The sequence below is a fragment of the Puma concolor genome, chromosome E1 (assembly GCF_028749965.1).
Source record: "Puma concolor isolate L17-30 chromosome E1, mPumCon1.1.hap2, whole genome shotgun sequence".
NCBI classification, from domain to species: domain Eukaryota; kingdom Metazoa; phylum Chordata; class Mammalia; order Carnivora; family Felidae; genus Puma; species Puma concolor.
In genome coordinates this window covers 42,526,968-42,549,728 of record NC_141680.1, presented here as the reverse complement: position 1 = coordinate 42,549,728, position 22,761 = coordinate 42,526,968, and the positions used below count along the sequence as shown (strand labels likewise).

Below are 22,761 nucleotides of genomic sequence, written 5' to 3'. Positions count from 1 at the left end.
TGCATTTCCTATTTCTTGTCATAGGGCCCTCTTGCAGTTCAATATGCTTTTATTGGCCTTACTTTGGTTTTCTTTACAGCAGCAGCTGCTAATTAGTGACAGCTTTTGAGCAAGCAGCTTGTCATTTTTGGCAGGGGTAGGGGACATCCATAGCAATTCAAGACTATATTTTCACTTACTAAATTTACTTTGCTCCATGGAAATACATCTTAAATAAAAAATAGTCTGTAGCCAAAGGTGGCTGTATTTACAGAAATATCTTCCTGAGTTGGCATTCGGTCCTATAGTTGAAGAATTCTCAGGAGATTGAAAAATAGGTTCAGTGTCTATCAGACCGATGCCATTAGTCCTGAGTCATCCTTCTAACGTTAATCTACATTCTGGATGTAGAGCCTCATCATCTTGTTTTGGCATAATAATAAAACCTTTCTGGATTGTCTTTGGTAGTATGCATGGTAACCGAAGGAACGAATTGTTGATAAACGTTGTGCCTTCCGTTTATACTCAACTTCTTTCTTGACACATAATTAAAGGAAAGAAATGGTTTGGTTTGCATAAAGGAGAAGCTTTCTTTGGAATTTCAGCTTAATATTAGCACCATCATATTTCATGTAATTCTCTTTGAAATTGCTGCAATGAGGTGTTGGCTCTATTTTACAAACTTGTCACGATATTTATGGAATGGTACATTGCGATTATATTTACCTTGATTAGCACCAATGATGAGTCAAAACCTCCATCACAGTTTCTATAAAGTGTGATTCAGTCCCATTATTCCCGTAATAAGGATTCAAGTTAATGACTTCCACAGTGTTAAAAATAACGTCTGAAGGAAATAACTGACCTACTATTCATTTCCCCCAATTTAGGGTTTTTCTGGTAACACAGAATTCTACAAAAATTATATTTAACACACAATTATTGATTACTATGCACCATGAACTGTATTGAGGAGATCAAAATGAATGAGACATGGTTCCTGCCCTGGGACAACATATAGTCTAGTAGTTGAACAACAGATAACTCAAAGTTGCCTTGGTTCTTATGTCCAGAGTATAAGGTAAATTCTAATTCTAGAGAGATAAAGCATCGCCTCTTTTTAAAAATAGGATGATCAAAATGATAAAAGGCATAGGATACAAGTATCATGTTGATTCTCTTTTCAGCTAGAGTTATTGAAGACTGTATGGGGCACCTTTCATAAGAGTATGGAATTGCCAGGTGTCCTTGTCCCAGATTTTCCCTTGATTTATTGCACAGCACTATTAAATTCAGAAGTTGTCTTTCACATCAGAGTAACTACTACTTAATGGCGTGGCTTAGTGAACCCACATGATCTCCTAACATTGAATTAATATTTATTGTGCACTGTGCACACTCACATAATTGTTTCTGTATTTGTCATATTAGCATGTATCAACTATTGCAGGAATTTATCATTTGTACCTTGTTTGTAACTTCATGTGTGCATCAGTGTTAGGTAAGTCGATGTTTAATTATTGATACAATGTAAACAGTTACCAACATAACTGACTTCAGTAGCTTTTAAGATCCTGTCTTACCTCCTAGAACATTTCACTAGTTGTTGCCTCATTTGTATTAATGATATTGTCCCTTTCATGAGAAATGTTTTCTTCCAGCAGAAAAACCTGAGTTTAGGATGATCTCTGGTAAATATTGATGATGGATGGTGACGTATCTAAGGGAAACCCAACTGAGGAATTCAGGAACAAATGTAACAAATGTAACCACTCTGCTGCTTATAGGAAATGTCACAGTGCTAATTTCTGACCGCAGGTGGTCAGGATCTAGGTTCTGGCCTCTTTGGAAAGTTACTCACCTCCAGAACAGTTCTCCTTATTCTCCTCCCACTCCATTTTACAATCTGAAGCTTTTAGCTGATTTCTGATTGAGTTAGAGGGGTGAAGGTGAGCCCCCAAACACCTAACATGGCTTCTTTTGATTTGTTTGAAGGTTTGTCATCTCGATGTTCTCTGACCTTTAGGAAAGGGGAGTCCCATTTAAAGCATTTTTGGATTGTCAAATAATTTTTCACACTACTTGTGAGTTGTACTTTTTGTTAATTCATTTTGTAGTGTTTATCATAAAGCAGGCTTGGGCCACAGGTATCATGTCAGGAGCTAGGTGTGGACCATTGAGAGCATGAGCCCCGAAGGTGGGCAGCCTAGGTGCTAATCCCTGCACCTTCACTTGCTTGACGCAGGACTTTGGGCAAATTCCCTCTTGAGCCTGTTTCATCTATAGGAGGGGGATACTAATCATACTGCCTCATATGTTTGTCATGAGTATGTGATATGCATACAGCAGTGCATAATGTAGTAAGAGCTCCTTGAACATTAGCCATTACTATTGTTAATTATTCTTATTACTCCTATGGCTTGGACCCTCTTTTTTCTCCTTTCCCAAGCTAATTCCTTTGTTATTATTTAAGTTTTGGTGATTAAGTATAGGAAAGGCGTGGGAATTTAATAGTTTATTTTGGTTGCAACATGAAACAGTTTTTGTTTCCAACATGAAACAGTTTTATAACCTAACTGCAGTTAGGTTATAGCGTATGTAACAAACTAATAAGTTTTTCCTTAAACCCAAATTGTCTTCGTTTCAAGCGAGGTATTGTCAAGAGTGGGTTACATTCTCTTCATCATCAAAGCCTAGAATCTTTAGAACAAGAGTTTGTCTCAGAAAAAGCCTCCTGTCTCCGTTGCCACCACAATCTGAAACTAACGAGGTAGAAACCACATAGAGACCTATGACATGCTGTAGGAGCCCTTGCGAAGGACCCGTCACATTTTCTTCTAGGCTGTACGTAGGTAGTTAAGCCAGGAATCCATCTGGTTGAGAAAACTTAAAGTTTTCATTTTTCCTTCCTTCTCCTTCACTTTTATTCTCAAAAGGGTCTAATTTTGTTGCCTTTAGGAAGATTGAAAGTATGGATGCTTGCTTAATTTAAAGAAGCCTACATGAGAATGCTGTGTTGTTTCTTTGGGAGTGGGAAGACGTCAGTCTTATTATTCCATTAATATTAATTATTCAGTAATTAGTTACAGAATTAATATTCAGTCTTTCTCCATAACTGCTAGGGGTTACTACCTAAAGAGGATTTAAAATCATATTTTCTGTCCTCTTCCCCTTTTTGTTATTAGTCGTATAGCCTTTTCTCCCCCCATGTCTGATCTAAGAAACTATATAATCATATATGCGCTTCTGCTGATTGTCAGCATTGAACCTGGCCATTGCCTTAGCATGTTTGGCAACTGATGTGACTTCAGTTTGAGAAAAGGAAAGCTAAAGATTTATTTTTATATCAATCAACTAGGGAGCTTATATGTTGTCACATTTATTGTAGCCAAAATACTATTTTATTTTTAGGTGGAGAACTCTGGAGCATTGGTATAAAATCTGGGATGGTTCCAAGTCTGTTCTTTTCCTCATATTAAGTCCACATTAAATCTGGTAGTTCTTAACGGTTCCATTGCCGTTTAAAAAGTGTAGCTCTGTGTGATCTTATTGTCTTTAATTTAGTCAAGTGAGACACTTTACATTGCCTCAGTTCTGGGTGTCACATTTGCTTTGTTTTTCTTTGGAGCTTTACTGGAAACCAAGTGCTCTTGCGTACTAGCTGCAGAAGCAGGAGGGGAAGTTGGCAAGAATTAACTGCTTTCTGTTTGGTCTGTCTGAGGCAGCTGACCTTTTGGAAGGAAATCGCTGCTCTTTGCTTCTTCCTGTAACAGTGCAGCCTGTGAAAGAACATATATGCACAGGAGGGTTCTGCCGTTATCCTGGCTGATGTCTTGGGGCATAAGCTGTTATGCTTTCACTGCCTCTGTTCTGTGCACTCAAGTTCACGGTGCTAAGTTGTGTGGAAATACCCTCCTCAGTACATAGCGAGAGAGAATGCTTTTCCAGAAAAAGTCTGTTTTAGCAAAAGTAATTGTATTGCAGAGACATTAATGCTGTGGTATACGTGGACAATTACTTGGTGCACAATTTTAACTCCTCTTAGTGTTGAACGTTCTGATAACAGTATTACCTCCTATACCAGACAACCTTTTTTCCTGAGAGAACAAACGTTTTGCATTTTGATTTTCTGAGATGTGAGCATTTATTTATATACTTACTTATTTCAGTTTATTTATTTATTTTGAGAGAGAGAGCTTGAGCAGGGGAAGGCAGAGAGAGGGAGAGGGAAAGAGAATCCCAAGCAGGCCCCGCACTGTCAGCACAGAGCCTGATGTGGGGCTCAAACACACAAACTGTGAGATCATGGCCTGAGCTGAAACCAAGAGTCGGACACTCAGCCAACTGAGCCACCCGGGTGCCCCAGTGTGAGCTTTTATTTAAATGTCATTTTATCTCAGAATTAGAATTAGCTTCTTAACATACCTGCTATCCATTGTGGGACCACCTTTCCTACAGAACTTGTTTTACTTAAACACAGTGAGCATTTTACCCCACATACTGACATCATTTTCCAAAAGCTGCAGTCGGGCTTCATAAATGGGTTATCAGCCAGTGAGTAACAAAGGAACCAACTGATGGGACATTTCTCTCTTAAAGAGCAGATTTTAGTCTTCCCTTATTTTAACCAAAGCATATTTAATTTTTTTTTAACGTTTATTTATTTTTGAGACGGAGAGAGACAGAATATGAACAGGGGAGGGGCAGAAAGAGAGGGAGACACAGAATCCGAAACAGGCTCCAGGCTCTGAGCTGTCAGCACAGAGCCTGACACGGGGCTCGAACTCACGGACCGTGAGATCATGACCTGAGCCGAAGTCGGATGCTTAACCGACCAAGCCACCCAGGCGCCCTAAACCAAAGCATATTTAGGTTCATTGTTTTGTTTTGTTTTTTGAAATGATTTATATTTAAGTAACTAAGCAAAAATGAAGTTGATTATGATTATTGGTAAATGCAAAGAATACAGCTACATGGAAAGAGGGCAGAATACGGTGTTCTCCATTTAGTTGGGGTTCACTGGATAGGTGTGCTTTTCCAACATATTATTGGTTTCTCTCCTAGTGTTTACTGTTGATAGTAAAGATACTGTTGATAGGTGAGCATTAGTGTTGATGTGCAGAAAAGGTGTAGGGAGGGAGAATTAGCTCAGGGCTTCCTTAGCAGGATTTCCCTACAGTGCTTCTTTTCTGTTCTTGGAAACTGGTCTGATCTGTTCAACCTTCCTGAGATAGTGAAGAATCCCAGAGGAGGTGCAAACCTTGCTTAGGCTTTGGGTGTGGGTTCTTGACACAAAGTCAGTCAATATCAACATAATAGGAAGACTTTCCCCCAGTTCTGTTGGTCTAGGAGCACAGTGAGGAACTGATGGCTAAGGCCTTCCGGGATCTGATCTTGTAAGTATAATCTTCTATAGCCTTGAATTGTTACCTTTGAACTATCAAGGGCCTTCACCTAGGCCAGTTGTGTTCAGGTGCATCATTAGGGATAATAGAAGTGTAGTTTTTGAAAGGGAAATCTTGCACTGCTGTGAGTGGTTTTCTGTGTATTCCATTCTGTTTAATAATTGGTACAAGTTTGCAGGGACATTTAATCATATCGTGGATGAAAAATCATCCAAACATGAACCTAAGTCTAGTATTTCTTGTCTTGAAATATGACTTTCCCATTCTTTTTTTTTTTTCTTTCAATTTTCCATGTTTCTTTCAGAAGTCACAATAAAGCCTTCTAAATTCAAACTCCATTACCCCTGAGACCACTAATATTCAACCTGGTCTAAGTTCTGGTTTACCCATTTTTTGCTCTATTGGTACTTTGAACTTTTTGGTATGAGCATTTTCAAACATACACAAAATAAGAGAATAGTGTATAATGAATATCCATAAATTCATCCCTTAAGTTCAAAAATTACCAAAGTGTTCTTAACCTTTTTTCTTCTACTCTCCACAAACACACTGTTTGGTTTCTTCTGGACTTGAAATAAATACTTCAAGGTATATTTTTGTGCCGTTTACTTTTATACCACTTTTAAAAGAAGGGTTTGTTAAACGAAAGAATAACATTAATAAAGTTATTGAATGCAAGGCAATTTAGGGGATTTAAATAAAATATAAATAGATGTCAAAATTACAAATTTTTTTTTAATTTTTTTTTCAACGTTTATTTATTTTTTGGGGGACAGAGAGAGACAGAGCATGAACGGGGGAGGGGCAGAGAGAGAGGGAGACACAGAATCGGAAACAGGCTCCAGTCTCCGAGCCATCAGCCCAGAGCCTGACGCGGGGCTCGAACTCACGGACCGCAAGATCGTGACCTGGCTGAAGTCGGACGCCTAACTGACTGCGCCACCCAGGCGCCCCTCAAAATTACAAATTAATCTCAGCCATTAATAGTCTTGAACTACTACTTGAAAACACATTGTGTTGCTGTGTATTTGAAAGTGATAGAATTGTGCTTCTTTTGAAAGAATTGCGATTCTGAATTTTTATTATTTCATGCCCTACTTAAGTCTACCTAACTTGTAAGAAAGTGCCATAACCTGGGTATTGTCATGTAGGAAGTATTTGTTTCTATGTCTTTTGTGTGTCCCTTTGTGGTTGGTTCTTGTGGGATGAGCAGTACCAATTGCTCATGCTCATTAAATTTATATTTCAAATTTACATTTTAAACAAAATGTAATAAATCAAAAACTTTATTAAAAAAATTGTACCAAAATGCCTTCACCTAAATGGAACAACTGTTTATAGTTCTCTTTGACCTTGCTCTGTTATTTGTTCTTTAACATACACATTGTGTATACTTTTCATTTAATATTCTTTTCTTTATATTTAAAAAATATATGTACATTGCCTTATATCTCAATATTGTCTTCATACTTTATTTAAATTGTCACAATACTCTATCAGATTAATATATTATAGTTTAACCATCCTCCTATGTTGAATTTAGGTTGTTTCCAGTTTCTTACTGTTGTATATTATCTGATTTAACTAATGCTTGCCCCTGGGAATTGCCCTAGTGTAAGGTGCTCTTCAGAGCAAATTTTGTTAAATGGAAACTTAATGCTACTGTAATTCTCAATGGTAAGAGGGAAGATGTGAACTTTAATGAGGAAAATGTTGGGAACATATATAAATTTATTAATAAATTGCCCTTTTTGAATCAAAACAAGAAGGAAGGGATTCTCTTTCATTTAAATGGTACAGAAACTGAGTATATTGCGGTAGGAATTTTTATTTCCTGAACTAACTCAAACTATACAAAAGCCACATTCTAAGATGAGTTGGTCTTGATTAACAGTATAAAATGGGTACAGCTATAAGCATTTATTAGAAATTCTGAGGCTAACATAGGACTACATGGCAGTCTCACATCATTTCTTACTTTCCATAATGCAGAAGGTCATTATTTGTGGGCTACAGAAAATGTTTTTAGTTATCTGGAAAATGGCATTGATGTAGCTTCTTCCCAAATGGGTTGTTCAGGTTGCTTAATGGATTTCAACACAGATGATAATGCACGTGTATTCAAGCCGTAGGCCAGCGTGGCATAAAGGAGTCCAGTTTGTATAACAGTGTCCTACCAGCTTCAGCACAATGTCTCAGAAGTCCAGACTTTTATGTACTGCCAGGGACAATTTCAAGATGACAGTCAAACCTCTGCTCTGTTTTTTGTTTTTCTTTCTTGCAATTTTTGCTCTTAATTTTGATTTTGAAAAAACTTCTAAATTACTGAAAAATGGGAAGGACAGAACAATGAACGAACGCTCGTGTACACTTTGCGTACATTGATCAATTATTACCTTCCCTTTATCACCCTTCCTACCACCACCTTCCTTTCCCTCTTTCCTTTGAAGGCCCGCTGCAGCCATCATGACCATTTTTTATCCTTAAATGCTTGAGTATGTATCCACTAAGAACAAGTCCAGTATCACCTCAATGCCATTATCGGTCTCAAGAAATTTAATATTGACAGAGTAATATCCAATCTATAGGCTATATTTAAATTCAATTTGAATTTAAAATTTTAATTTTTAATTGTCCCAGTAATGTCCTTTAGAGATGTGGTTTGTTTTATTTTTAAAGTTATGCCCTAGGTAGTTATCATGTCCCTTAGTCTCCTTTAATCTAAAAATTTTTAATGTTTATTTATTTTTGAGAGAGAAGGAGACATAGACTTCGAAGCAGGCTCCAGGCTCTGAGCTATCAGCACAGAGCCTGATGCGCGGCTAACTCAGGAACTGTAAGATCATGACCTGAGCCAAAGTTGGACGCTCAACCGACTGAGCCACCCAGTCACTCCTAGTCTCCTTTACCATTTTTCTGTCTTTCATAAGAGTCTTACAATTTGGATTTGTCTGACTGTTACATGAGTAGAAGTGAAACATTAATTTGTGTATTCCTTTCGATAGATCACATTTGGAGGCATATGCAACAGCCCCCCTTATCCACAGTTTCACTTTCTACAGTTTCAGTTACCCACGGTCTTTCTGACATATTGTCAGAAGGTTAATAGTAGCCTAATGCTACATTACCTTGCCTACGTCATTCACCTCAGTTCATCTCATGTAGGCATTAACATCACAGGATGGATGGGTGTGGTACAATAAGATACTTAGACCACATTCGTATAACTTTTATTTTACTACATTGTTACAATTGTTCAGTTTTATTTTTAGCTATTGTTTTTAATCTCTTACTGTGCCTGATCTATAAATTAATCTTTATCATAGACATGTATGTATAGGAAAAACATAGTATATATAGGGTTCTGTGCTATCTGTAGTTTCAGGCATCCACCGAGGGGTCTTAGAATATATGCCCTGCGTGTAAGTGGGGGGACTACTCTAATGTCAGTTTGTTCCATGATTGAGGATATTTGATTATTTGGTTGTTCGTCATTTTCTTCCACTGAAAATATACTTTTCCCTTTGTGAATAATAAGTAATAGGTGAGGTAACACTTTGAGACTGTGAATATCCTATTCCCCAACAAGTACCACCTAATGGTTTTAGTTGCTATGATATGATCCTTGTCTGAGTCTACTCTCTTTATTTTTGAGGTTGCGTTTTTCACTAAGATGCCTTATATTTAGGTGAGCATTTTAAATATATGATAATCCACTAAGACTTGATCCGTATATTTCACAGATAGCTCCCTCTCTCTACCTTTCCTCTGCTTCTCCATCACCCCCTTTCCTCTCACTCTGCTTCCCAGAGCAGTACGTAATGATTTGGCTGTGACATGAAGATTTATGACTGATTGTCTTCCCAGAATATTATCATCTCTATGTTGCCTGGGCAAATTTTTCCTTGTTTGCTTCTTTGTGAGCCAAATGCTTTGATTCTTTCTGTTCTCTTCCCATCTGTTTAATAATCTGATTTTGTTAGAGAATTGCCTTCCTGATTGCTTATAAAGTAGTGTTTAGAAATTTTTTTAAAGAGCAGATGGCTCTGGTATTGACCTACTTTTAGATGGGATCATTTTACTCAAACCTTACTTGATATTCAGTTTAATATGAGTAAAGTTTTAATCCACTGTTACTGCTATTTCACATTTTTCTGTCCCTCCAAGTTTCTACTACTAGGTTAGGTGACCACCGCCACTTAGTATATGTAATAATGTTGGTATTGACAGTAATGCAGTAAACATAACTAAGGAACTGCTCTTTATATTCTGTCCAAAGTCTTTAAGTATTAAATGGTGCTGATATAGTTAACAGTTTTGAATCCTGATTCCTTGCCTTAGATTTTTCAGATCAGAAGCAATGTTTATGTATCTCTTATTTCATCTGCCAACTAGTCCAAGCCTTTGCCCAAATCAGAGCCTTATCATATTAGGTTTCTTACTCTAATTTCTTTTTCTTTTAAGTTATGAAATATAACAAACATACAGAAAAGTACAAAAAATAATATGACAAACCACGACAAGTTCTCAGGGCAAAGGCCACCCGATAAAGCGGTAGACTCCCCAGATCCAACACAGACCAGTGGTGTGGGACCTGGAGCAAATTTTTCATCCCCAAAAGAAATACATACTCATTAAGAGTCACTTCCCATGACTGCTGCCCTTGGTAACCACCAACTTTCTTTGTGTCTATGGGTTTGTTGTCTATTTGGGACATTTCATATAATGGAATTTATAATAGGTAGCTTTTTGTGTCTAGCTTCATTTAGCATAATGTTTTAAGGTGCATCCATGTTGTAGCGTGTGTCAGTATTTCATTCCTTTTTATGTCTGAATAATATTCCATTTTATCCATTTTATTTTTCCACTTATATCCATATCATCCATCCCTTCGTTGATGGACATTTGTGTTGTTTCCTCTTTTTCGCCATTATGAGTAATGCTGCTTTGAATATTTGTGTACAAATTTTTTTGGACATAATGCTTTCAGTTCCCTTGGGCATTTACCTAGGAGCTGAACTACTAGGTCATATAGTAACTCCATACTCAACCTTTGAAGAACTGCCAGATTGTTTTCCAAAGTTGTTATGCCATTTTACAATCCTGTTTAATTTGTTGAGCCTTGATTTCCTCATCTGTAAACTGGGGATAATAATAGTGCCTACCTCCTAATATTTGTGTGAGGATTAAATGAGTAGATTCATAAAAGTATTTACTGTTATAAAATATAATTTTTTTAATGTTTATTTTTGAGACAGAGAGAGAGCATGAATGGGGGAGGGGCAGAGAGAGAGGGAGACACAGAATTGCAAGCAGGCTCCAGGCTCTGAGCCATTAGCCCAGAGCCCGACGCGGGGCTAGAACTCACGGACTGTGAGATCGTGACCTGAGCTGAAGTCGGATGCTTAACCGACTGAGCCACCCAGGTGCCCCTGTTATAAATAATATAGTAGATATCCAGTAAATGATAGTAAATGATAAATCTGGATGGTGGATAATAACAGTAGTAAATGTTATTTTAATTCATTTTTGGATCTGATTTCTGAAATTTATTTTTTATTTATTAGATGAATCAAAATATTTGTTGCTAACAATTCATACTTTAATTAGTAGGGGTCAGGTGTGTCCTTGGAAAAGGCACAACTTCCTGCTGGCTTGGTCTTCTCTGTCAGAAAAGCACATTGGAATAGATGTTCTTTCTTTCTTTCTTTCTTTCTTTCTTTCTTTCTTTCTTTCTTTCTTTTTTGAGTTTATTATACTCAGTCTTGCTCTTGTTACACTACCCTTCACAATTCTTGGGGTTCTAATTCAGTGGTGGGAGAACAGCCCTCTCAGTGTGCTCACTCACTCTTAAATAAATAAACATTAAAAAATTGGACACAGGGAGAAGGAAGCCAACTTTATAAGTTTAAGGTTGTAAAGTCAGAATAATAATTGAGAACTTATGATGAACCAGGCACTGTTTTAAGCATTTATACATATTAACTTATTTTTACAACTCCCCAAGGGATGTATTATTAGCACTGTCTTATAAATAAGGAAACTGAGGCACAGAGAGGTACAAGAAGTTGAATCTCACAGAACTCTATTTAGGTGAATTTGCCATGATCTGCAAAACTCTAACTCCCATTTTAGAGACTTTAGTCCCGGGATATGATGTGATGGGGTGGTGGTTGTGGTGGGATGGAGAGTAGGAATTACAAAATGCTTTAAGAGGGGCGCCTGGATGGCTCAGTCAGTTAAGTGACTGGCTTCGACTCAGGTCATGATCTCACACTTCGTGAGTTCGAGCCCCACATCGGGCTCTGTGCTGACAGCTCAGAGCCTGGAGCCTGCTTCCGATTCTGTGTCTTCCCCTCTCTCTGCATCTCCCCTGCTCATGCTCTGTCTCTCTCTGTCTCTCAAAAAATAAATAAATGTTAAAAAAAAAATTTTTTTTTAATGCTTTAAGGTACACATGAGGGGCACCTGTGTGGCTCGGTTGAGCGTCCGACTCTTGATTTCAGCTCAGGTCATGATTCCAAGGTCGTGGGATCAAGTCTGCATTGGGCTCTGCACTGAGCATGGAGACTACTTAAGATTCTCTTTCTCTCTTCCTCTCTGCCCTTCCCTGGCTTGCATACAGGCCCGTGCTCTCTCTTCCTCTCTTAAAAAAAAAAAACAAAAATTATGCACACAAGCCCAGTGCAACAGATCCCTACACACATTTTAACTCCTCCCACTCCCACCCCAAACTAGAATATATTCACTCAGTTGGCGTATATGCATTGGGAGCCTTCAACTGTCATGTACTCTATACTTATCTTCCTCCACAGTTTAGCTTGGAGGACCTTGGCACCATGACCTTGGCCACAGTGTTCTAGAAGTCTTCAGAGAGAGTGATGTTTTTCTTTTTCTTCTTCTTCTTCTTCTTTTTTAAACGTTTATTTATTTTTTGAGAGACAGAGGGAGCATGAACAGGGGAGGGGCAGAGAAGAGAGAGAGTCACAGAATCCAAAGCAGGCTCCGGGCTGTAAGCTGCCAGCACAGAGCCCAACATGGGGTTCGAACTCATGAACCATGAGATCATGACCTGAGCCAGAGTCGGATGCTTAACCAACTGAGCCACCCAGGCGCCCCTAGAGTGATATTTTTCTTGACAAAGGTTCATATTTTACTTTTAAAAGGGAAGGCATCTAATAAGAGTGTATTTATTATTGAGACAAGATTATTCCTAAATCCCACTCACACATACCATTTATTAGTGGACATTCATTTTTATGGTTTTCAGTAAGACTGTAACATTATGAGCTATTAGACTTTGAACTTTTTTTAAACAAGTGCCTGACAGTCTGCTTTATTTGAGACTCCTAGGATATATCCAAATATATAAGGTTGATTTCCGCATGTTAGGCTTTTGGAAAGTATGACATTCTGCATCCAAGGCTAATTTGGGTTGTTTGGAATGCTTATGAACACTAAGAATGCAACTAAGCAAAACTCAACTGATTCTCATCTTTGGCTAAAAATAAGATTGTGAATCCATTTCCCAGTCTTTAGAGAAGCCCCTGTGATGATTTACCAAAGATACAAACCACTTCCTTGTCAGAACATCACACGTTGAAGACAGAGCTGCCTGTAAATAAGCAAAAGAAAGCCTGTATTGAGGACAGTTACTGCATATGTAGAGTAGTATTTGGTGGCAGAATGAATACTGGTGACAAAGGACAGGGTCTCGGCTCATGCCAGGCGTAGGCATAGCTTAATGATGGGTGTGAAGAGTTTGGGCATGTACGAGGGAAAGCGCTACTTAGGTTCTAGGTTCTACTGATACAGTGGGGGTGGGGTGGGTTTTTTCTCCAAATTGTATATTTTAAATTGTTACATGACAATTGCAGTAATTCATCTTCTATTCCATGCATATATAATTCTTAGTTAAAAAGTAAAATGAAAATGATGCTGTACTATTTATTGTACCGTTATTTTATATGTTTTTGATTAGTAGGCAAAATCTACTCTCCAGCTCTATCAAAGCATTTTTATGTAGTGAAATTAAAAGTATTTTGTACTTATCAAAATAAGGTGGTTACCACCTTATATTTACCAGCTATTCTTCAAATAGCATTTTAGAAAATATTACAACATGTTCATATTTAGAACCATAAAAAACATTCTGACAGATTCTAAGAGTTCAGCATTCTGCTCTTTGATAATAAGTGAAAACTAATATAAAACTTAAGACACAATGGTATGATATTTATATAGTGCCCCTATATATATGGCATATTACCATTGTACTTCTTTCTTAAAGCAATAATGGATACTTGGAATATGCTCAACCAGCAGGGTATGTGAAATATTTACCACGTATGTATTTATTCACTAGCAAATATGTCTTGATTACTTCCTTACCATGGCAGCCATTATACTTAGGCATTAGGGAACACAGTAGTAAATAAATGTGCTCCCTTCACTCACTGTTTTTTTTTTCTTTAAATGTTTATTTTCGAGAGAGAGATTGAACGAGACAGAGCGTGAGCAGAGGAGGGACAGAGAGAGAGGGAGACACAGAATCTGAAGCAGACTCCAGGCTCTGAGTTGTCAGCACAGCCTGATGTGGAGCTCAACCCCACGAACTGTGAGATCATGACGTGAGCCAAAGTCGGACGCTTAACCAACTGAGCCACCCAGGCCCCCCTCCTTTTACTCACTGTTCTTAGACTTCAGTGGGGAAGATAAACAAAAATAAGTTAACAAAAACTAAAAAGTAAAATTATACATTGTGGCATATGTTATTAAGGAACAAATAGAGTATTGTTAATACAGACTCATCTGAGTTGTAAAATCTGTTCCCTTTTCTGGCCTTGGTACTGTATTTCTTTCCTTTTTTTTTTTTTCTTCAATTTTTTAATGTTTATTTATTTTGAGAGTGAAAGTGAGAGCAAGCATGAGTGTGGTGGGGAGAGGCAGAGGGAGAGCGAATCCCAAGCAGATTCCATGCTGTCATCATAGAGCTGGATGCAGGGCTTGATCCCACGAACCACGAGATCATGACCTGAGCCGAAATCAAGAGTCAGATGCTTAACCAACTGAGCCACCCAAGTGCCCCACCTTGGTATTTTATACTGATACCTTGTTCCACAATAACTTTAAAAAGACCTGATGTATTTGACCAAATTGTGTGTATACATTTATTTGTTTACCAACAACAAAAATTTACGGAATGCTTATGTGCCAGGCACAGTTCTAGGCCCAAGAGAAACAGTGAACAAAACAAAGTCATTGTGTTCATGGTGATTTCACCGTAGTGAGAAGACAGTAAACAAATATATGATAAATGTCGGGAATGATAAATCATGTGAAGAAAAGTCAAGTAGACCAAGAGGATACAATGGACCAGAAAATACTACATTCTTTCAGTGGCCTAAGGGGCCTCTGAGGAGATCAATGTTTCCCCCCAGTTTTTGTTCTTTTGTCTCTTGGGTCAGTTCAGCTAATGAATGGAAGATTCAAGAAAATTTTTGTATCTGTTGGTATTGTTCACATACTCATTAAGACTGCTATAGTGAGGTCCTACTTCTTTCCAGTTCTTTACCACCAAAAGAGATGAGTGCCTGAATTATGTTCTTCATTCCTTCATTGTTCTTCCATACACTTCAGTGCCTAAGAACCTCCACCCAACCCATCCATCCCTTCACCTTTTATCCAAAAAACAAGCCTTTGATATCTTTTCCAATTTTCCAAAATCTTGGGATATGATTCATTTAATTAAAAATTATATTGTACAATTAAATGTCTTCCAGATGTTGGATTATAACATGGGATTGCTTCTGGAGAGAGCTCTTTTATCCGAGTCTTTCTCCTAGTAAACTCCCAGCCATTGAAATTTGATGTCTTGGATGATCTTACAGTGATCCCAGCTTTAATGCCCAAAGCCCTAAATAAAATTGTACACCGCTCAAGTGTTCTATAGCACTGCACAAGTCTAAAATAGGTAACTGGCATCCACCCCACACCTCATTGTTGGCTAACTGACTTGTCCCATAAATAGCTCAGTGTTATACGATCGCGCAACTACAACTAACAGAGAAGGGATTTTTGTTTCCTAACACACATGTGTAGTCTCTGGTACTCAACAAAATCAAGATTTGATTTACTGCACCCTAACCGTAATATACTTAAGAGAATTGTGCAAATCAGTAGCCAAATCATTTTGGATGGATTTCAAGTTAGCCTTGCCTGACATCAAATTCTACACTGTGGATCATAGTATTAGAGCAAGATTCAGTTTTACTACCTTGTGTACATGAAAGTGATGTTGCTGCCGCAATTGGGTTGATCCCAGAGAGTTTCTGCCAAATGAATTAAAAATTCTCTGGTAAGTGGCCAAAATGCACAAATCAGGAGACTATAGATGCTGGAGAGGATGTGGATAAACGGGAACCCTCTTGCTCTGTTGGTGGGAATGCAAATTGGTGCAGCCACTCTGGAAAACAGTGTGGAGGTTCCTCAAAAAATTAAAAATAGACCTACCCTATGACCCAGCAATAGCACTGCTAGGAATTTACCCAAGGGATACAGGAGTGCTGATGCATAGGGGCACTTGTACCCCAATGCTTTCATAGCAGCACTCTCAACAATAGCCAAATTATGGAAAGAGCCTAAATGTCCATCAACTGATGAATGGATAAAGAAATTGTGGTTTATATACACAATGGAGTACTACGTGGCAATGAGAAAGAATGAAATATGGCCCTTCGTAGCAACGTGGATGGAACTGGAGAGTGTGATGCTAAGTGAAATAAGCCATACAGAGAAAGACAGATGCCATATGGTTTCACTCTTATGTGGATCCTGAGAAACTTAACAGAAACCCATGGGGGAGGGGAAGGAAAAAAAAAAAAAAAAAAGAGGTTAGAGTGGGAGAGAGCCAAAGCATAAGAGACTCTTAAAAAGTGAGAACAAACTGAGGGGTGAGAGGGAGGGGAGGGTGGGTGATGGGTTTTGAGGAGGGCACCTTTTGGGATGAGCACTGGGTATTGTATGGAAACCAATTTGACAATAAATTTCATATATTGAAAAAAAATTCTTTGGTAAATCTGAGAAGGCATCTTGGTAGTTTTATAAAACCTTTTCTAGAGTCAAGAGCATGTTTTAAAAATCTATCTACTATTGGAATACAATGGTTCTTGTATTCTTTGTTTAAGAATACATTCTTAGCTGGAATGTGTTGTTTTTATGTCAGAGAGATTTTTAAATACTATAACAGAAGATTGTTTCATAAATTCCTTCACAGTAACTCAGAAAGTGACACTTGGGGCATTTTTCCAGATAAATCTGTGCCCTTTATGTGTAAAGCATTGCAGCTTAGGTAACTAGTAATAACACATAGGGTTCGATTCATGCTTTAGATATTTTCACTCTTCTTTTACTGGGTCTTTTTCAAAATAGCACATTTATTATATTTCTTAAAAGTCAGAATACCAGATCCAAAACAAGTGATTCTTTTAAAAATCCCTTTGCTAATTATTTATCCTGTTGAAATGCTGCTTATTATTATTTTTATAATGTTTCTTTATTTTTGAGAGGGAGAGAGAGGGTGGCGGAGGGACAGAGAGAGAGGGAGACACAGAATCCAAAACTGCCTCCAGGCTCTGAGCTGTCAGCACCAAGCCCGATGTGGGGCTTGAACTCATGAACCATGAGATCATGACCTGAGCCGAAGTCGGACACTTAACCGACTGAGCCACCCAGGCGCCCCAGAAATACTGCTTATTATTACTTCAAGTTTGGAACAAAAGTAAAGAATATGTGATATCAAAGCTATAGGCAGTTCTTCCCCTAATGTTGGCTTTGTACTTTTACTTGTAGGACTTCAGTTTGTTTCACAGTCAGAGCTTCATAGACCCAGTTATATACCTTCCCACGGCCACGTTGAATGTGTACATTTTGAAACATTTTTAAAGCTAAAATTCAGTTCAAAAATACTGATCTACCAAGAAGGGCTTAAAAGCATTTGTCTCTAGGTTTTATAACTGTGAATATTTAGTCTAGTGGATTTAAAAGCTGAAGGGAAAAAAAACCAAAAACCCCACCCAAACCACTGATTGTTTGTTTAACAGGTTGCAAACCATGGCTGTGTGGATACAAGCCCAGCAGCTCCAAGGCGATGCCCTTCATCAGATGCAAGCATTATATGGTCAGCATTTCCCCATTGAGGTGCGACATTATTTATCCCAGTGGATTGAAAGCCAAGCTTGGTAAGTGAACAGAGTTTTTTTCTATCAGATTTAGTGAAACATGGGCATATGGGAAGGAAAACATGATGGAGACTTTAAAAGTTGTACATTTTTTAAAAAACGACGAGGGGGCGCCTGGGTGGCTCAGTCGGTTGAGCGTCCGACTTTGGCTCAGGTCATGATCTCACTCACAGTCTGCGAGTTCGAGCCCCGCATCGGGCTCTGTGCTGACGGCTGAGAGCCTGGAGCCTGCTTCCGATTCTGTGTCTCCCTCTCTCTCTGCTCATGCTCTGTCTCTCTCTGTCTCAAAAATAAAAACATTAAGAAAAAAAAAAAAAAAACAACAACATGACCCATAAGAAGGTATTTAACCCTAGCTTAGATTTTAAGCAGGTGGAATAACTCTTAGGATTTTTTTTTTAATTTTTTTTTTTTTTTTAAATTTTTTTTTTTTCCCAACGTTTATTCATTTTTGGGACAGAGAGAGACAGAGCATGAACGGGGGAGGGGCAGAGAGAGAGAGAGACACAGAATCGGAAACAGGCTCCAGGCTCCGAGCCACCAGCCCAGAGCCTGACGCGGGGCTCGAACTCACGGACCGCGAGATCGTGACCTGGCTGAAGTCGGACGCTTAACCGACTGCGCCACCCAGGCGCCCCAACTCTTAGGATTTTTAAAATAGGATTTCCCCCCTTTAGTAAACTCTGGCTAAAAGCATTAGAGTATTGCTGCTAATAAACAACAGTTAACAAATATGTTTTGAGTGCCTATAGGGTGTAAGATAGGAACAGATAAAGCCCTTGTCCACAGGGATGCCTGGGCGGCTCAGTTGGACGTCCGGTTCTTGGTTTTGGCTCAGGGTCATGGCCTTGCGGTTCATGGGGTTGAGCCCTGTGTTCAGATAAAGCCCTTGTCCACTGTCCTCCCACAGTGAGGAGCCTGCTTGGGATCCTCTCTCTCCCTCTCTCTCTCTCTCCTGTCATTGCTGGCGTGCACTCGTGCACACACTCTTTCTCTCTCTCTCTCTCTCTCTCTCTTAAAACAAATAAATAAATAAACTTAAAAAAAAAAATGAAAAGCCCATGTCCACAAAGAATTTAGTGCTTAATGGGGCAGCTAAGGTATGCATATGCATATCACTTAATAAAATGTATTGATAACAAATTAACAATGGAGATGTTGGTGTTTTTAAAAATTTTTTTAAATGTTTATTTACTTTTGAAACAGACAGAGTGTGAGCGGGGGAGGGGCAGAGAGAGTGTGAGACACAGAATCCGAAGCAGGCTCCAGGCTCTCAGCTGTCAGCACAGAGCCCGACGCAGGGCTCGAACCCACCGACTGGGAGATCATGATCCAAGCCAAAGTCGGACAATTAACCGACTGAGCCACCCACGTGCCCCTATGTTTTAAAGTTTATGCATACCCATAAAGGCTAAAAGCCAGTACACCAAAATATTAACAATAGTCATGTCTTGGTGGCAGATTTAACAAGCGTGTTTATTTTTATTTTCCGAATTCCTGCTTATATGCGCAGAGATAAAATTGTTTTTAAATTCTTTCAGAATTAGTATAATGTAGTAGATTGACAACATTATTGCAGGCTGTTGCTGCTCTGCTCAGGGTCTGGGAGCATGTTGGGAGGCCACCAGCCTGTCTGTCTGATCTGACGTGCTCATCAGCTACTTCAGGCCCCCCACCATCATGGCGGGGTGGGGTCCTCTCTGGCAGAGCCCCGGAGAAGCCGGCCACTATGCGACTGTCTGGGGAGAGCTGGGTACCTGTCAGTAATGCTGCCTTGGAATAATTGAGGTTATGTGTTAGTAATAGATTTCTGTTTGAAAACTAGAGAGCACCAAAGGAAGGCAATTTTCTGGGCAATTTAAAAAATCTCAGCCTCGTGTAATGAAGTGATAAGAAAAAAAAAGAGCTAAATATAAGCATGTCGGCTGCACCTTGCTTAGTGCTTTTCCATTTCCTTTTCATTTTCGTTTCTGTTTTAATGATTTGGAGAGTTCAGAAAACTGTTAGTAGAAAGTTTCTGGTGATTTAAAATTTCATTTAGTAGATCTCCCATGTAGTTTCTCACCGAATGAATGTTAAAAGACTTGTGTTGCTATGAAGGAAAGCCTGAATTTTATTTATTTTGGTTTTCTTAAGAACATAAAGATTTCAATAAAAAAATGTTCAGTTCTTCATGTTTAAGCTAAGAAAGGCTTTTTTTTTTCCTTTCTTTTCTTTTTTCTTTTAAGCAGAGAATTGGGTTTTTTTTTTTTTTATTTTTTTTTTATTTTTTGAGAGACATAACAGAGCACAAGTTGGGGAGGGGCAGAGAGAGAAGGGGACACGGAATCTGAAGCAGGCTCCAGGCTCCGAGCTGTCAGCACAGAGCCTGACGTGGGGCTCGAACTCACAAACTGTGAGATCATGACCTGAGCCAAAGTCGGACGCCCAAACGACAGAGCCACCCAGGCGCCCCGAGAATTAAGTTTTTAAGTACCAGAACCAGTACTTGATTTCCATGAGTTTTGCTCAGAGACAGGATCTTCTCAAGAGTGGGTTCCTCAGACAAGGAGCATTATTGCCAACCAAAACAGAGGTGCAGCTGCCCTCCATTCCTCCCAGCTTTTATTTAGTACATATTTTATTTAGTTCAGAGAGCACACGTATTTAAAATTTGGTTTTCTCTACTGTCTTTGCTTAGAGTGCAGATTTGGGCGTATTATGTGATGAACTACATTATCAGTGTTGTGGCACACCTGTTTGTGCCTTTGTTTGAAATTACTTGCTAACTGACTTCAGGGATTTCGAGGTGACGGAGCCTTTTAGCTACCTCTAGATCTCTTGCTTGGCTCCAGACCCGGTCAGCAGTAATTGAATGTTATTTCAATCTGACAGCTGTTCGGTTTCTTCAGTGAGCTGAGTTAAGCGATTTCGTACTGCCCAGTAGCAATTGTTGCCTAAATTGTTTTAAAAAATAAAGAGTTGGAGAAGGGAGTGGGGAAAAGAGGGAAGGCAGGAAGGGAGAGAAGCCATCCAACCCCTGTCACCAGTTCAGTGCCTCAATACAAAGTCCATGGAGTGGTTTCTCTGCCTCACTAGAAGAGTTAGCACTGCCTGCAGGTCCCAGATCTGCAACTGGTGATAGATAGAAATGTCTGATTTGTGTACATAGTTGCAGGCACTTTCTGTCCTAATATCTCATTTCCAGGGCTCCTTAGAAATAGTAGTGTTGTTTCACCTGCCTTTACTTAAGAAATACTATATGTGGAATTAGCACATAGAACTAGTCAAGGCTGGAAAAAGCATGTAGAACATTCTTGACCTTGTGCCCCCTTACACCCTTAAGGGGTAACTATAAATAGGAAGTTATCAGAGCCCTTATTTCCTTCAGAGTACACGAAGCACTTTCCTTTTCCCTTCATTTCTAGAAGCAGATAGCATAAGCACCAGAGAAGTCAGTAGGAGGAAGGAGAAAGGGCAGTACATTGTTTAGAAAAAAAGAAGAAGAGAAGAAAAGAAAATATCTAGTCCACTAAGCTAATTAGTGGATTAGGGATAGATTAACATAGTCGATTAGGCATCTAGTCGATTTGAATTGAACTGCTTCCTAAAATTTGCAGTGAGCATTATGAAGAAATCACTTTAGCTAAAGAAAAGGCGTGATGCGTTGAGGCTGCATTTATACAGGCTCATGTGCATGTATGTATACATATGTATGTAATTTTTTTCCCCTAGGGACTCAATAGATCTTGATAATCCACAGGAGAACATTAAGGCCACCCAGCTCCTGGAGGGCCTGGTGCAGGAGCTGCAGAAGAAGGCGGAGCACCAAGTGGGGGAAGATGGGTTCTTACTGAAGATCAAGCTGGGGCACTATGCCACGCAGCTCCAGGTGGGTGTGAAGGCTGGGTCACACTTAATCCTCTCCTTCATTCAGTGCTTCCCGTAGAGATTTTCTTTCTCCTCTGGAACCCAGTGTTGTGGACTTACATGTTCGCCGTATAAAGTTCTTACTGTTTGGCCTTGTGGTTGTAGCCTTTTGTTTTTAAACTTTTTATTTGAAAACAATTTCAAATTTATAGGAAGTTGCAGGATTGATACGAAGAACCCGTACATATGCCCAGATCCACCCGTTGTTAACATTTGCTTTGTCATATTCTGTCTCTACACACACGTACACACACATTTTTTTTGTCACTCGAGAGTAAGTTGCATACGTCGTGTCCCTTTGCCCCTGAGTACTTTAGTGTGCGTTTTCTATACATAGTTATAGTGCAGTTATCATCTTTAGTGCATTTAACATTGATAGAACACTTTTCAGTAATCTTGTATCTGTGTTTCCATTTTGTCAACAGTCAGTTGAGTCACAATAAAGTCCTCTAGGACATTTTTTTCCCACCAGCCCAGGACCATATATTGCATCTGGTTGTCATGTTTCTTTAATCTACTTTAATCTGGAACTGTTCTCAACCTTCTTTGCCTTTTCTTACATTGACATTTTAAAATAATTCAACTCATCTGTTTTTTTAAAGATACAATGAACATCTTTTTGGGTCTGTGTCATGTCTCCTTCTGATTAGATTCAGGTTACACATCCCTGATGAGAATCCTGAGTAAGTGATGTTGTGTCCTTCCCAGGGTATCACATCTGAAGACATACACCGTCCATCTTCCTTGCACCGGGGGTAGTAATTTTGACTGCTCGGTCGAGGTGGTGTCATTTCTCCTCTTACGTGGCCTTTTTGAAATTTATGTATCCTGTTTCCAAGAATGACACCCTAGTACTTTAGGCAAATTAGGAGGCAAGAAATAAAATAACCTTACCTTCTCACTGTAATTGGGTTTCCTATGATGTGCTTTTCTTGTCCCCCATTAGTATTGGAGGAGCCATATTGCTCATGATTATGTCATCATGTCTCCAGGAGTCCCCTCATCATAAAATCTTACCCCTGCTCTGAGGTAGGGTTAGGCCCCATAGCACAGAGTGGAACAAAGTGATGTCTGCTATTGGGTTCTTTCAGAACACGTATGACCGCTGCCCCATGGAGCTGGTCCGCTGCATCCGGCATATTCTGTACAACGAGCAGAGGCTGGTCCGCGAAGCCAACAATGTGAGTGTCCCATGGATGTGGGGAGAAGAGCTGGGAAGTCCTTCCTTG

At 39.1% G+C, this 22,761-nt stretch overlaps 1 protein-coding gene across 2 annotated transcripts in view; it reads left to right on the top strand.

The window, feature by feature from the left end:
* The window catches only part of STAT5B (signal transducer and activator of transcription 5B), a 67,067-nt gene that overhangs the window by 21,815 nt on the left and 22,491 nt on the right, over positions 1-22,761 (top strand). Inside the window, exons 2-4 of one of the 2 annotated variants that reach the window (XM_086687341.1) lie at positions 17,486-17,623; positions 21,338-21,494; positions 22,624-22,713. In XM_086687341.1, coding sequence (XP_086543467.1) covers positions 17,496-17,623; positions 21,338-21,494; positions 22,624-22,713 — 375 coding nt within the window. In that variant the 5' untranslated portion in view covers positions 17,486-17,495. Of the gene's footprint in view, positions 1-17,485; positions 17,624-21,337; positions 21,495-22,623; positions 22,714-22,761 lie in introns of those variants that run through there. The other variant, XM_086687342.1, reaches the window with a different exon arrangement.